Source organism: Poecilia mexicana, unplaced genomic scaffold, assembly GCF_051168715.1.
Source record: "Poecilia mexicana isolate PSO_F unplaced genomic scaffold, ASM5116871v1 scaffold_3, whole genome shotgun sequence".
Lineage (NCBI taxonomy): Eukaryota > Metazoa > Chordata > Actinopteri > Cyprinodontiformes > Poeciliidae > Poecilia > Poecilia mexicana.
The window spans coordinates 890702-907855 of NW_028263372.1; the positions used below are offsets into that span (position 1 = coordinate 890702).

Consider the following 17154-nt stretch of genomic DNA (forward strand, 5'->3'; position numbering starts at 1 on the left):
TTCACACAGCCATCAGGCAGAGAAGGGAGATGATTACAGTGAAAACAAGTTCAGTGACATGAAAACAAATTTACTATGATGATTTACTATGAAGCTGGCCTGACTGTTCATCCCAAGAAATGTGCATTGGCTAAAAAGGAACTACAATATTTAGGCCACATCCTGAGTGGAGGAGTCATAAAGCCAGTGAAAGACAAGATGGAGGCAATCAAAGCGGCAGAGAGACCAAGAACCAGAAGACAAGTCAGGTCCTTTTTGGGCCTGGTAGGTTGGTATCGTCGATTTATCAGGAACTTTTCTGCTAGAGCAGCCCCTCTTTCTGACCTCACTGGGACATCAAATGCAAAAATTGTGTGGGGAGAAGCACAGGAGAGGGCCTTCCAGGATTTGAAGCAGGCACTGTCAAGAACCTGCACTTCAGAGCCCAAACTTCTCTTTACCCTTCACAGTTCAGACTGATGAATCTGCCAGGGGAATTGGTTGGGTTCTTTTGCAGGGAGAAGAAGCGAGGAAGAAACCAGTCGCCTAAATTAGTAGGAAGTTGTTTCCACGAGAGACCAAATATTCGGCGGTGGAACTGGAGTGTCTGGCTCTCAAATGGACAATTGACTCACTCAGATATTATCTGCTGGGGCAAGAGTTCATCCTTGAGACTGACCATCGGGCACTGAAATGGTTGGAGGCCATGAAAGACACAAACAGTGGCATCACATGATGGTTCCTGTCTCTTCAACCTTAACGATTCAAGATAGGTTACACTCCAGGAATAGAAAAGAGAATACAGCTGCAGACTTTTTGTCTCGCTGTGGACACAGTGAGTCTCCTGAAGGGGAGGGAAGTGTGAGGGATTTACCCCCTCCCTAACAGGTGCTGTTTTTATGTGTACTTTATATATTCTAATTTATTTGGTAAATGTATTTTGTGTTTGGGGGAAGTAACTTGATTTATTTACTTTATTTTAATAATCTTCTCTTCTCTTTGAGGTCACCTGGTCATGTGCTGCCATGGAAGCGCGCCCATGAGCAGTGCTGACAAGGACCTGGTGTTTTCAATCAGCCTCATTGGAAAAATCCATTATATGAGAGGGAGGAGAGATGTATTTTTGATTTTGTTTGGATCCAGATTGTTTTTATTTTTCGCTTTGTTTGAGTTAATTGTATTTGGTATTGGAGTGATTTCTCTTCTCCATCTGAGTTGCCATAAATATGAGTTCAGTTTGAAGAATGCGGCCGCATTCATGAAAGTAAACTGCTGCACTGAAAATATTGAGAAAACACATAGCCACTCCAAGAATTAGGAATTTTTTCATAGCTTTTATAATAATAATTCTTAATATTTTCCTTTAACTTTGTGTTGATCGGTGACATAAAATTCCATAATATTCACCTTAGTCATATTGTCACAACTACATATTCTATTTAAAATATCTCAATGAATCAAGTCAGAATTTTCTAAAATCTTCAATAATAATGTTCAGATAATTTATTTTATTTGTAAATTTGAATGTGTGATCATCTCCAGGCTGACCATGGTTACTGTGCTGTACTTCACTTCGCAGGCCTGTATGTTATTAATTTGCGTTAAATGAAACATGTTTGTCCTCCAGGAAATGAGATGGCATTCCAGGGAAGCAGCTGGCTCGTTTCCATTCGCCTTTCTCAAGGGACTCTTTATGTTTTCACTGAGACCAGGAGACATTGACCAGGGTCAGTGGTGTGACATTCAGCTGCTTTGTGTTGAATTTTGATTAAACAAAGAACCACTTTCTTTTTTCCTTGTTTTATTTTCAAAACACACTGTCTGTACTTTAAATGCAGCGGGGTATAATGGAAGGGGACATAGAAAACAAACCCCTCTGTTATGAACACCAAGACAGTCAGGTTGTAGGAAAATGAACAAAAAAGCTATTTCTGGTGGTTGTAATCAGTGTTTCTGTAACTAACATCCAGCTCAACTACTTTATCCCGCAGCACAGGATACACACGTTTATAACTGGAACATATGATTCTAGTTACTTTACCAACCAATAATGGGAACAAAGTGCTTTTTTGGGAAAAAAAACAGGGAACTACGAATTCTTTAAACTGGGATGAGTCTAAAGGTATTGTGTTCTAGACACAGAAGTTAATGTAATCAGCAGCGAGTCAGTCAGTCATTGTCGTCTCCATGGTTCCCAGTCTGTGATCTGGATGTAGTCCTGTAGACTCTCACTGGAGGTTCATGCACTCTGGGTGTGTATTCAGGAAGCCGTTGTAAGAGGCTGTGATCAAAGTGGCCAGGCGGGGGGACAGAGTGGAGGTTGTGTGTATTTGGCATTAGCAGTTAGCAGGTCCAGTGTCTTTCTCTACCTGCTGTATATACCACAGTGCTGGTTCTGTTGGACCTCAGCACGGTATTTGACACAGTGAACCAGGACATGTTTCTAAAGAGAACTGAGTTGGTCTCTCTGGTACAGTACTTGAATGGTTTGAATCTTACCTAAAGAACAGAGACTTTGATATGTAATGCTTCATCGGACTGTCACATGTGGTGAACCCCAAGGTTCAGTCCTGGGTCCCTCATTTTTAATATCTATGCTGGTTCTGGTTCTGCTCTGCATCCCCAGAACCAGAACCAAACATGTAGAAGCAGCATTCAGCTTCTATGCACCACAAATCTGGAACAAGCTTCTAGAAAACTGCAAAATAGCAGAAATACCAAATTCTTTTAAAACCAGCAAATACACCCAGCTGTTTAGAGTTACCTTTGATTACCAGAAAATGGAACATTGATCAACATATTTGATGTATATTTGTTTTATGATTTTGTAATGTAATATTTATTGCTTGTTTCTTAGTTGGCTACTATTATGTTTTATGTTTAGTGTAAAACACTTTGCTTGCCTTTTTGCTGAAATGTGCTATAATAAACGTCACTTGACTTGAACGTCACTATTAATGGAGCTTTACAAGCTTCACTAACCGAACAACTTAAATCAACTGTTTGGTGATATTGTCATTTCTTTTACTTGCAAAGAAAAGTAAAAAAACATTTATTGACATGTGAATGAGGCCGTATCTGCATCTGAAAAATGTAGTTAAAGTCACATCATACAGTACTGCTGGTCATCTCTATGAGAAGTTTTATCAGAAACAACAGAGATACGGCCTCATGTAAAACTATAACATCATGCAATACAGATTATAAAAATATCAGGAATTTAGGCATTGTGACGGCAAAGATAGAAAACATACCCCAAGTTATTTTTTAATTGCTTAATAAGCTGCTGCAAAAGAGGGTGAAGAAAGCACATAACTTCACAGGCAAAAAAAGTATACATATTACAGACAACATATTCAAAATGAAACTTTAATGAACTCACACACATAAAATATTTAATTCACACCAAAGAAGTTACAAGACTTTCCAAAATGTAAATGTCGGGAACACCAGATTATTGCTTGAACAGATTTTACATAAATAGGCCGTAACATATTTACACTGACGGTAGCTGTGAAGGCCAGTTTTCCTGAAAACACGACTGCTTTAGAGTAACGGTGAGGGCTCCACAGTGCTTCCACCGTGGCACAGGAATGGACATAGCAGGTTCACTGGAGCTGTCATATCGTAAGTTTAAAAAATAAAACAATTACCACATTACACTCTTTCACCAATGTCTGAAAATAAAACTGATTTGTATTGTAGTTCGTAAAAAAGATAGATGAAACGTCTTCAGCAAACAGATTTGTGTATTAGCTTAAAAACTTACACTTGGTTTTCTTAGCCACTAAAAGTTAATATGTGAATTCACTGAATACATTCAGAGCTTTTCAAATTCCACTTAACCTGCCACTAATGACACCTCAGAGGAATTCAGAGACAGATCAAGTGGATCAAAACCCCCACACTGATCAGCCATCAGGGTTCAGTTTGTTATGTTTTACTGCAAATCTTTCAATGTAATATCCACATTTCTGTTTGACCTCACCTAAAAAATAAAAATGAAGTACATTTTTAAGCATTAGAAAATATCATGAACTAAAGAAAACATTTCACATCCAGTCATAAATGTTTCAGCTCAAAATTACCTCAACTGAACTCTAAAAGGCAGACTTTGAATTGTTTTGCATTGGTTATAAATGGTATACTATCTAAAATTAATTTCTTTCACCTTTTCTGTCTGGATGGGCATTCAGCTGACAGCTGGTCAGAACAGGATCTGGACTGAAGATGACCTCTGCTACTTTAAAACAAGTCTGGTCTATAAGATCTGTTTAAACCAGTCATGTCTGCAGCAGCGTGGTTATTTACCACAGACCATGAAAGGTCTGGAACAGTCTTCAGATGTGAAGCACTTAAAGAAAAATAGACACAAAAACAACTGTGTGTGTCCAGAGTAACTGTCCAAATGTTACAATGTCCAAAAAAAACATAAGCTAGTCTTCATTTGAAACCCCAACCAGATATTTTGAGCCAAACTTAATTCTCCTGATACATATGGAGGTCATAAAGGGAGTCATCTACTAGAGGTAAGATATAATCACGCATTACCTCCATGCATAACACCCCCACCCCAAAAAAAAAAATCTAAATCCTGAGGAAACTTTAGACTACATGGTTTCCTCTAACTGTTCTTCAAATGAGATTCAGGATGATAAAAAAACAAAAAACTCCCACAAATCTGCCAGAAAAGTTGTGGTGGTACAGACTTAAACTGCAAGCATTTAAATGCTTTGGATTGTAACAATTACTGTCAGAATCATTCAAACCTTTAATTAATAATTACTACATAGCCTTGTAGCCTTTTGTGGTGGATATGAAGCTTGCTGCATCTACCACTCTGCTCCTGCTGCAGATTCCTCCACACACTCTAAGCAGGTTTCAGATTTTACTCCTGCTGCACCGTGTTAATACTGGTTCCAGTTCAGAGTTTTGGCCATTCTGACTGGGCATCTTCTGTCAATGTCTCAGTTGAATACAAAAAGCTACCTTCCATATTTTTATTAAAAAAATAAAATAAAATAATACAAAATCCACATGCCCATGCTTTAATTTTTCAAAACTCTCACCAATGGGATAACATATGTATAAAAGGTAAATGTTATTACTATGGGAATAATGCCATATGCAGTCAAGTAAGTTTCAGTCTCCTAAAAAAAAGTGCCTACTAAAAATTGTCAGCAACTGCAAGAAGTTTAAATAAGGCTTAATAGAGTGTTGATAAAGAAAAAAAAATCTGATTGGACCAAATCTTCAGAACGTACAGAACAAAGCAGAGCATCCTTCTAGAGCAGAATCATAATGCTTGCATAGTCTGACAGAGAGCCCGTCACCGTCTGTCCGCTTGTTCCAAGCTCCTTCACAAACTGTCAAACTTATGTTTTAAATAGTCTTTCATAACTTTTGCAATTGGAAGATCCTCCAAGAATTTCAAACTTTGAAGGCCAATACAGTGACGGATTTTTATTCGACACAGGTCCTGGAGACTCCGAGGTTGCCCTGAAAATGGAAAAGAAACAATTACCAAATAAGTGAACTTGTTAAAGTTAGTTACTTAAACATATGAATGGAAATAATTGTAAATCTTGTAATGTTTCACACTGTGAGCCCTCCATCCCCCTCCCCAAAACACACATTTTGAATAATCTACAGACATTTCCAGTAGTTTTCACTTATTTTCACAGATATTTGATGTAATCCTGGATATCAGATGTGTCTGTAGGAGGGACTGCTTAGATGTCCGTCTGTAGGTCTTTTTCTTTTTGATGGGTGTTTCTACAGAGCACTGTTTCTTCTGAGCAACATGACCTGCACTACCACCTTCTGGTGACACTCTGGAACCTGCTTCCAGAGAGAGACGTTTCAGGAAACGCCAGAAACGTCTCTTTCAGAACCCATTTACATTTGAAATACTACCCAAATTAGTTCAGTACTTAATGAACTTAAAGACGCCATCAAATTATTTCCTAAAATTAAACAGCCCTGATAAATTGAACTGGTAGACTGATGCTGGTCCATCTGGGAGACCTGCCAGTGTAGCAAACTATGCTAAACTGGCAACTTTGCAACTACGTAGCAAACGCCGGTTTAAAGATGATTCTCAGAGGATTAGAAAACTCACAAATGTCAGACGTCACCACAGAAAAATGCATCATGCTTAAAATATAGAAACAGAAAATCTATATATACAGCTAAGCTTCATACCCATGGTAGATTTCAGCTTAAAAGTTTTCATTTTACCTACAAGTTGTCTTCATGAGTTGTCTGTCATGAATCAGACAACAAGTTGTCTGATTCATGACAAAATGTGTCATGAAATGCCTCTTCATGATGACACATTTTGAAGTGGCTCAACCTGTCTTGATTTCAGTCTAACAGAATCAGTAAAGAAGCTAAAGATTAGGGTGATGGTAAGAGGCCTTCCAACATCACTCTGGAAGCTCATCACTAAAAATACATCAAAATAACAGAGGAAACACAAAGCTGACCCGCAATCATAAGAAGGTTTTAATTGCTGTACTGCCAATAAATACTTTTATTGAAAAGGGTATAAATTTCGTTGACATGCCAGTTTTTAATAAAATGTTAAACGAGTATCAACTTCCATAGTTTTATTATATTTTGAGAATTGTGCGTCTTATGTCCAATCAGACAAAATTCTTGGTTGATCTTTCACATGTATGAATACTTATGAGTTTAACTGTATAAATAAATGTAAATATACAGTACATGTTTTTTCTGGACAAAAAAAACTAACATGGAAGTGAAGCTGACATGTACAGTGGCTGAGGAGAACAGAGTGCCTGTCACTGGATGGTGCATGGTCCCTTTCATGTCAGAAGTTGAGGTGTAATCAGTAAGCCTGTAGATATGTGATCCAGCTGAACATCCAGAGTCCCTCAAAGGCCCGGTCCAGTCTCAGACAGCACACAGCTCTTTGTTACCTTTGATATCAAAGTTGAGGCAGCAGCAGAGGAATGCAGGCATTGTTACGTCTCAATCATAACACTGCAGGTGATCTGTGGCTCTGGAACAGAAAGTCCCTCAATGCTTTTTCAAATGTCTCCCTCCACTGCCACTGAAAATCTCTGTATATTTTTTTACACTAAAAATGGACAGTATGGATGATCTGAAGACGGATTTTACCTGCATTATTACAAAATGCCAGCTAGAGACACACATCAAAGGCTGACTCCAAGTTTTAGCATCTCTAAAATATTTGTATTCAAGAACAAATGTTATTTAGGTAAACACTACTTTACAGATTTTTACACAAACCAAATGTTTCCTATAAAGAGTTTTTCTGACCATATGTACTTAATCAGGCTGTGTAATTAATCATTCAATATTAATCTTCAGCTTCAAAATATACAAAAAACATTACACCATCCAGCAACACAAGAAATCTGTGCAACCAGAGAAAATCTACATACAGAAAATAACTATATTATTGAATGCAACTAGGATTTTAAAGAAATGTGAAGAGTCTTTCACTAGTTACAGTACAAGGTGGATTCAAGTTTAATGACTGTTCTCTAAAAACTTTGCTCTTCTAACCACATTGAATCATTTCAATAACTGATTATAAAGTTAAACAAAATGATCAAGATTTGATTATTTCTATAATCATATAGACCTATCCCTAAACTCATCCTGTTGTCTAGCGGTTGTTTCCGTAAAACTGACAGCTACTACACACAATCAGACTTCTTGATGCAGGGCTCTGATTGGCTGTTCACTTCAGCTTTAGAAATAAATGTTAAAAATCTGTGCTCATCTAAAACGCATATGTTCAGAGTTGTTTAGTGTAGCTAAGATACTAACTGCTCATAAGATTCACATTATAAACTTAAATCCTTACATACCAAAATTTAATTTATAGGTACTTTTGCTCTTCCATCTTGTTTTTAAAAAGGAGCAGAAACATGTAAATACGTCCGTGGGGTCTATGGCTCTCCAAATCTTTTCTTTCCTTAGTTTGAGTAAAATCTAAATGTTGATGTATATGAAGTCTCAATTTCAAATTAATAATAATAAAAAAAAAGATAGACATAATTTTTATGTCCATCTTTGTCAACAATACAAATCTTTATTGGCATAACCGATTGGCAAACAAACCCTTCTTATAATTGCTGAGCAGCCTTTTGCACCAAAATTATCTTTGGTGATGAACTCCAAGTATTTGAGGTTAGAAGGTCTCACTGCCATCACCCTAATCTGTAGATCTCTCCACAGATTCTCACAGATTCAGGTCGGGACTACAAAATGTAGTCCTGACCTGACTACATTTTGTAGTCCTCTTCTGACTGGAAGCATGTTTCTTCCAGTCAGAAGAAACATGCTGGTAAAACCCAAAGGCTTTTCAAACCAACAAATTATATTGAATTTCACTGCAAATATGTAGAGTGAACTGCAGGGGTTCTGCCAGTGTATTAGGCCTGGCGACCCGCCATGCTTTGCTAGCCCCGACACAAGGCTAAGTATTTCTTGTTTATGTTTTTAGAAAAATATATTTACAAAAAACAAACAAAAACAAAAAAAAAACGCTTTTTATTGCCGTATTGCAAGCGTCTCTGTTGCTTTCTCTGTTGGTTTATAGTTTATGCATAAACTATAAACCTATCTTAGGTTTATAATATATATCTTATATCTTAGGTCAGCGTGCTGTCCAATCACACCGCTGGCGCCTCTGCGCGTTGTCTCAGCTGGATGACTTAAGTTTACCTCAGCGTGGATCCCGCGCCTCCTTTCACTCAAACTAGACACTAGCTGACCTGTATGGATATTTACATCAACCCCCTGTGAGTAATTATGTTTCTTTCCAGAGTTTTTGATCAAGGTAAGAGTTTAAACTCCACCGCATTAGCTCTGATTGCACAGCTCTACGTGAACCGCAGAAATAACTTGTTCAGAGGTGCTTTGAGCGAGCGGTGAGAATGATTTATGTTTGGTTCAGCCTGGTGAGGAGCTTTCGCGTTCGCCGCTTCGCAGTCACGCATCACGCTGGTTTTATATTTTTTTATTATTAGTAGCAGTATTTTTCCGGTTACAATGTATCAGACCATACTAAATGCTTTGTCCACTTAGTCAACCAGAGTTAATGCGCGCGGCTGCGCGGAGATCTGATTAACTCGTCCCATTAACTGAACCAACCAAAATAGTTTCTGTGTTCCCTTGTTAAAAACTCAACAGACACGAAATGGAAGAGTTACTAAAGCCACATTAGTAGCATTGAATTAAATCTTCCGTTTGTTGTGCATCTTTGCGCAGTGCAGTGGATTTAACTCATCATGCAGGGCCGGTCCAAGGCTGCATGAGGCCTGGAGCAGAATTTGATTTAGGGGTCCCTCTTGCTGCTAAAACCATCAGTACCACTTACAGCTTCTGTGTTAAATTTAGTGAAATCTGGGGGAGGGGAACTAGTTTCATTGGTTAATAAGCTATAATTCTAACTTATTATAAGGCAATAAGTTATAATTGCAGTTTAATTTGTATGAACAAACAAAGCTCAAACTCAAAGATTAAACTCATAGCATTAGATTGTAGCTATGGTAACAATTTAACTATGAATATTGTTCTTTGAATTTTTACAAAGTAAAATTGCCAGCTCCTTAAAATCTTACATATAAATGTTAAACAATTTAAAATCTTTTAATTTATGGGTGTTGAAACCATTAAATCAAATTTAGCAGCATTGATCCTCTCGATAAAAAAAAATAATTACATGTATATATAGCATTTATGGGTCCCTGAAGCCCTGGGGTCCTTGTGGAGCTGCTGACGTATTTTGGATTAAACAGAAGTGCAAATAATTGATAATCATTTTAATTGTATTTTTTGATTAGTTGTTTTTAAGACTAGTTGTTTAAATATTGTGTCACTGGTGATGTTTTTCCGTAACATATAATTACCCAGTAATAATTTTACATTTCCTGTCTATTTAACATCTTTTAACACAAAAACATGGTGGGCTGCCGGTGGACCGCCTCGGCACCCAGACCACCGGACTTAGCAAGTTTTCTGGGGGAAACCCTGAACTGGATCACTAAACCACTGCTTACAGCATCTATTCAGTGCAGCAGTGAGACTCTATCCAACCAATTGAGTTTCCTATATAGATGCCAAGTGTTGGAGTGTTAGTGTGACACTTACTGGTGACCTCCTGCAGGAAATCCAGGCAAGGCCGGCTAATTTCAGACATGCTAATAGACACAGCTACGGGGGTTTGGCCTTCGTAGTTCTTGGTGTTGGTGTTAGCCCCGTATGTGTAGAGCATCTGAGCACACAGCGCATCGTCCCTAAGGGCTGACAGATGCAGGGGGGTCTGTCCATCTTCAAGGCGACCAAGGTTTGTGTCTGCCCCCCTCTGCAGGAACATACGGCAGTAGGAATGGTTTCCTTTGATGACGGCATAGCGCAGCAGGAAACCATTCTGAATATCGATGTTGGCGCTGTGGTCCAGCAAGATCCGTACGCAGCTGGAGCGCTCACGGATGATGGCCAGCTGCAGCGGCGTGGTGCCTTTGTCACTAAGTGGATCCACCTCGGCCCTGAACTCCAGCAGGAGGCGTACAAACGAGTCACGGCCATAATGGGCTGCCACATGGAGCGGTGTCCAGCCATCGTTGCTTTTAGCGTTGATGATGTCGCCGCGATACTCGGACTCCAGCATCAGTCGGGCAATGCGAGCCCTGCCATGCATAGCTGCATAGTGAAGGGCTGTGAAGCCACCAATGAAGTCCTTCACTGTGGGGTCCGCTGTGCGAAGCAGAATGGAAACAAGTGAACTGCATCATTACCTGCTTTTAGTACTGAGGTGAAAGAAATAGGATTTCCTAGAACTCCATTACTAATTATTTGCCGTAACAGGTCACTGTTGGCTGTATGAAACATGTTAGAATATACAATTCCATTATTTTGTATTAACTAAGTATTTTGGGGCTAACACCAGAGGCTTCTTGTTGCCAGCTCACCCACCAAGGTTGCCTGGCCATTGATTTCCTAAGCAATGCCGCTTAATTCAAATCTCACTTCACAGACAGTCTGGACTTTCTCCCATTAACTTGGTTTCCTCCAGTAGAATTTCTACCAGGCCAACCAGCAAACAGAAAGTGAAGTAGCGAACAATGACGTTGATTTTCTGTGTTGTTTTAGAATTGTAATCTGCTTGTAGTTTAGGAGTGTCAGCAGAGGACGTTAATGGAAGTGTAACTTCTAGTCTCTTTAGATTTTGTTTAACATAGCCCAGCTCCATTTTGTCATTTGTTGTTACCGCAGGGTGAGTCAAGCACAGTTCGTCTGGGATGTGTGATTGATAGGAGTAGGGCAGTTTGGGGACATGTGTGAATAAGTTAGTCTAATTAACTTCTACATCTTACCATCTTTCCTCACCAGAGTGAACTACCTCCTCTTCCATTTAGACTATCATAAGTAGATTAACACAACTTTATTTCATGTATTCTCCTTTATAGATGAGATTGTATTGTAGGCATTTTGAAACACACCACAGACGCCTGAGCTCAACTACCAAGAATATAATTTTGGCTTAGATTAAACATCTAAGCCTGCAGCTGCCTGGAATCCAGTAGGTACACAGTCTATACCGGACTACTTATCTCTAGGTATTCTAATGACTTTTCATCATCCCCGTCTCTCAATTATTCATGTGTGTAGACCTGCAGTGATTTGCTCTGTTAGGAATGATGATGTTAGTGAATGGCTGCATTTTCTCTGGTGATTTAAACCATTTGTTTTGTTTTAACAAACAGGCTCAAGTGCAGAAGTCAGTTTCCTTTCAGGATAAATATAAAATTCATGTTTCTATTTCAAGGAGCTGTTCTAGGACTGATCAAGATAACGAAAACTAATAAAAACAAAAGCATCAGCTTCTGACCTCCATGCTCCAGAAAGACTCGGACACACCGCTCCTTTCCTTTGGCAGCAGAGAAGTGCAGCAGCGTCCACCCATTGGCGTCCCGTATCTTAGGCGAGTAGCCCTGCTCCAGCATCCTCCTGACGGTGCATATGTCCCCCGCTGCCACAGCAGCCTGGATCTGCAGCTCCTCATGGAGGTCAGGGTTCCCTCTGCAGTGATGGTTCAGCATCCTGTCACATTTCACAACAGGAATTTTTACCTGTTCATTTTGGAAAAACTAAGAAATACATTGTGGCTCTCAATGGGGTTATTATCTGAAGATAACTTGAGGTTTTTGTCTTGCTAAGAGACATCTAAACTTTTTAATGTCCCTCAGTAAGATGCATCTTGGCCACCCGCTTTTTGTAGCTGTTGGCAGATCTGTGAAATAATGCTGGGTGGATATTTGTCTGTAGACTTGTCAACCAACTTTCTCGCTATCAAATAATGAATTTCATAAAGGTTGGAAATGGCCAGACTGACTTGCAGAAACAAAATCTTCTCTAAGATACATGATGTCTTGCCTCCCTTTCTGAGTTAAACACCTGGACTGACCAAGTAGTCTGTCTAACTTTTACTGAGTTGCTCACACACGCTGATTCTGAGGTATGCATTGAAGTAGCAGCGGCTGGAAGCTACTTTTTCTTTTAATTCAAAAGTATTAATAGTTAGTGTTTCATCAACTGCTTTCCATTTTGGTTTCATTTTTGAGAACCAGTAGGTCCTAAAATGTAAAACTAATCTTACACCAACTGTTCCCACAGCAACACCATCCACAACAAGCCTTTGAAGATACTTAGATCATATGAATTATGACACCATTATATTTTGCTACATGATAAGTATTATTAATTGATTTTTTTAATTAATTGAAAAAAATGGCATTCCCAGTTTTTTTTACTTTTTAGTTTTTTAAAATGTAATAATAATAATAATCACAACTTGCTAAATCCATCCAAATTTTCAACTGCATAGACCTTACAATAAATTTTGAGTCCAGTTTAATCCATTACAAAAAGTAACTTTACATTATTGTCAAACCTATATGTATATACACAACATCGTTTTATTCCTAAAATAATTGGCTTAAGTCATTTTTTGACCATTATTTTAGGAAAGCAACAATATCTCAGTTTCCATTATAGAAGACAATATAACAAACTGTTTCTAAGGAACAGAGGATGAATCAAGTTAAAGTTAATTTTTAAAACAGGTTTAATCAATTTCATCTCATATTTCTCATGGTTTACTTAACACAACAACAATATGATTAAAATCAAAATGTACCTTTTAACCAGCTGAAGAGATGGGCTTCTCTTAGTCATATTGCTGCTGCACCTGCAGATGTTCTGCTGCAAAATCAAGACAGATAAATCACAACATGAAGAGCAAATCGTATTTCACCTCTTCTTCTAATCGCCAATTTCTTCACGCCAGCACTGAAGTGTTCAGATTTATTTTTATATGTAGAACAACATAATTAAGTAAAGCTCCCTGGCTTTCCTAACACATTTTCCAGGATAAACCCACAAAAAGGTGGAGGCTTCTAGAGCTGTGCTACCAATTTTTTGCTTCAATTCTGATTTGTATGCCAAGCTGTCCAAAAATGATTTAAATGCTAAAAAGTTATTAGTAATCTTAACCACACTAAATCTCTCGATGAAGAAAATAGAAGAAACTCTAGAGTAGAACCTCAACACAAAAAGTTTTCCAACCTTTAAAATGAATGAATGAAGACCAAACTGGTCACTTCAGCTGACAGGACGATGTGACCAGCCATCGGTAGCAAAGATACCAAAACACTTTTCCCTCTGTTTCTGTGTAGATTGATTAAATCTAAATCTAAAGCTGACAGTTTGCTATTGTATATGGTTAGACATTATGTATAAATGAAAGGCCACATTGTACAAAGATATAATTAAAAAAAAGATAATTTTAATAATAAGAATTAACACCAGTAATAGGGTGTTTCCAAACTTAAGAGCAACTATGCCAGTTTTAAATGAGACCTTATTTTCTTCATAACTGAGCAGCCCTGAATGTTACACACCCACCAACTCACTTATGTTCTCCACGATATTTTTTATTTTATTCTCACAACCGTAATAATGTAGAGAATAATTTATTCCATGGTACCTTTACATTTGTTTTTTTCTGTCTTCATAGCATTCCTTTAAAATTAGAATAACATGCTGAATGTCTTAAATATCTTGCAAGGCATATAAGTGCATTTTATCGGTCTGTTGACTTTACATTGGACAATGTTAAAGAAACCGCCTTTTTGAAGAGATGCCCTGTTTCTAGGATTAGAACCAGAATTAAACTCAATTCTGCCAAAAAAAAGAAAAAAAAAGATTAGAACTTTTTTTTTTTATTTCCAGTTGCCCTAATCCTCTTCCATGCATTCCCTAGTGTAGTGTTTTAACCTTTAAACCTTGTGACTTTGAGTTGAACAGGCTGCAATGTGAAAGACTGGGAAAGACTGCACAGCACATGATGAATACTCATCCTGCAGGGTACTAACACACAAGACTGAAACAAAAAATAAATAAAAATAAAGTGAATTATGAAGGACAAATATTAAGTTAAGAAGTGTTCACATGTTGTAAATGATAAAATAAGCCTTTAGAACAACAAAATGAAGCAGAACAGTTACATTTCAAACTAAATCTTCTGTTTAAACTGATAATTTGTTTTTCAGTTTAAAACGGTGTAGCTTAGCTTTGGAACAACAAATGTTTAGCAACTTAAATGGTTAATGGAACAGACTGGGAAATTAACAATGAGAACAACAAAGTAGCAGTGTTTCAAAACAGAATTAACATTAAACTGTACATATTTGTAGCATGAAAACCAACTAATAAGAGTCCAAATGTAAAGGATATTCGGTCTGGACTTTAGAGAAATAATATTTGCCAGAATCCTCGAACAAAAGCCCAATTTAGGGATGTTATTTTTACCAGGCTGCTAGCTGATGCTAGTTAGCCAGCAGGCTAACTAACTCCCCAGCGTTAGCTCGTTAGCTTTTCTATGCCTTCAGGAACCGAGCCAGGGACTAATACGCAGCAGTGCAGTGGATTTTTCGATAATAAAGTTAATACTGATCATTTACAGTCAAAAATGGTACCTCTGCTTCGATAAAACAAAGACTTACTGTGCAGACGATAAGCAGCCGTTTAGCCAATCAATCAGCTCCAGGGAAGACTGGAGTTGTCAAAGCTGCATATTTCTGCTCCCTTCCGCTCAGATTCCACAGCAAACAGCACAGCTCAGGGTTCAGGAAAACTTCACCAACAACACCTGGAAGTTCCGTCAAAGTTCATTTTGCTGTCAAAATCGCTTCAACTACTAAGTCTCTGTGACAACAGTGTGACCTCACCAGGAAAAACAACCAAACTTCCGTCTTCTTCTTCCTCTTCTTCACAATAAGAGCATATGCAGCTCTATATGATCAAAATGAACAAAAGGTGATGGGATATAAAAGGTTATCCTTACAGGGAAGTGGTTTGGAAAAGGTAAAATGCTCCCAGTATAACAAATAAGATAGAGAGCAGAACAGAACAAAATAAAGAAAATTTATTTTGTTAATCATGTTCGTGGTTGATTCATTGCATGTTCGAACACTTATTCATCTGGTTCTGAATGCTCTGCGGCTGGGAGGATTTTTGCTCTCACTTTTTTTTTTTTACAATTATGATGTGGTACTGTGGCGATAAGGTATCGTTTTTTTACAACTATGAGCGACTGGTTACTACGGAAGAGGATTAGGGCCACTGGGGGAAAAAAATTCTGACTTTAATCTCAGAATTCTTAGGAAAAAAGTCAGAATTCTGATTTTAATCTCAAAAATAATAATTCTGACTTTAATCTCAGAATTCTGAGGAAAAAAAATCTGAATTATTATTTTTGAGATTAAAGTCTGAATTCTGAGACTAAATTTAGAATTCTGAGACTAAAGTCAGAACTGCTTTATTTTCCCCCAGTGGCTCTAATCCTTGTCTGTAGGTTACCATCAAAAAAACTCAAATAACCAAAGCTACAACCCTAAATCCCAGAGGCGTTGAAAAGGAAGCTTCATGGATGCAGAACAGGACCAGAAAGAGAAGGACAAAGTTCAAAACATCTCTTGTTCCATTAAGACTTAATGGCGTCATGATAGTCTTCCATCATGGAAGACTATCATTTAAACGGAGATTTAAAGAGCATTGACAGCAGACAGAGTGAGGCGGAAGATTGAATTCTGTTAGTGTTATTTTTTTGCCTGTGTTGCATAGATGGAAAAATCCTCCATATGTTTGCACTGGAAAATGCTTCTCCCTCTTGTTTTCTCATATGCTTTTCCTCAGAGGCACAGGTGGCAGTGCTGTCATTTTTAAAGTAAAAAAATATCAGCAATTTCAGACAAAAAAGCCAGAATTTGGATCTGTTGACATTAGAGTTGCTTAAATCCTGGAGAGAAAGGAAGGTGGAATTGACACAACTCTCCAATGATAAGATGATTACTCTTTACTCTAATTCAAATATGCACCATTTTAGACTATTGCACACAAACTTTTCTTTGACACATAAATTAGACTAGAATTATTTGGAATGAAAAATAAGAAACAATATAACTTGAATATGAAAATTATTTCTCTTTCTCCCATTTCTTGTTACACACTCCCATCATTTGGTAATAGCTGATCAGGAATTGCACAATAAACTGTCCAAAAGAAACAACAACAAAGCAAATCAATAGTTTGGTACAATAATTCAAGATAAGTCAGAAGAAACTGCAATAAATAACACAATGATTAGTCCTTTTTGGTTTTGGAATTCAGTAAGCCTGACCAAAGTCTGCCAGGAAAAAGAAGAGCTAGAAAGTATAGTAACACAGTGCAAAGTTTTAAAATGTTAGGAAACAGAGTATGTATATCTTATCATCAAATTTAAATATTATGAGGAATAATTTAACAGTACAGAGAGAACTAATACCAATATTGATGACATTATAAAAGGTAAAAGATCTTCAAGTTGCACATTAATAAGTATTCAAACTGGTGCCTACCTGCCTCCAACAATCAGGGGAGGCAGAGATTTGAACCAAAGACTTTCTTGATGCAGGAATACGTTATCAACAATGTGGGATCTAGACTGGGCATTGAATAATTCAATCTGTTCATGATTAAGATACAGTAGGTGCTGTAGGGCTCAGTTATGATTCCCTGCTAAAATCCTACAAAAAATGTTGATATGAATGTAAAAATGAGCAAAAGAGAAGT

The 17154-nt window shown here is 37.7% G+C and overlaps 1 protein-coding gene across 1 annotated transcript; it reads right to left on the reverse strand.

Annotated features, from left to right (window-relative positions):
- Nucleotides 1-3332: 3332 nt before the first annotated feature.
- LOC148160069 (ankyrin repeat and SOCS box protein 7-like) lies at nt 3333-15313 on the reverse strand. Its single transcript, XM_088004015.1, has 6 exons — nt 15273-15313; nt 15048-15193; nt 13181-13245; nt 11873-12084; nt 10132-10737; nt 3333-5478 (listed from the first exon to the last, which is right to left on the reverse strand). Exons 3-6 carry the CDS (start codon nt 13216-13218, stop codon nt 5339-5341), a joined length of 996 nt encoding a protein of 331 aa, XP_087860141.1. The 5' UTR covers nt 13219-13245; nt 15048-15193; nt 15273-15313; the 3' UTR covers nt 3333-5338.
- Nucleotides 15314-17154: the final 1841 nt, after the last annotated feature.

Bases quoted from the DNA above. Each gene is read 5' to 3' on its own strand.
- LOC148160069 (XM_088004015.1), bottom strand. From the start codon at position 13,218: ATGACTAAGAGAAGCCCATCTCTTCAGCTGGTTAAAAG. The intron at 12,085-13,180 runs GTACATTTTGAT...GAAATGTGACAG, and splicing joins TCTCTTCAGCTGGTTAAAAG to GATGCTGAACCATCACTGCA. The intron at 10,738-11,872 runs GTCAGAAGCTGA...TGCTTCGCACAG, and splicing joins AGTCTTTCTGGAGCATGGAG to CGGACCCCACAGTGAAGGAC.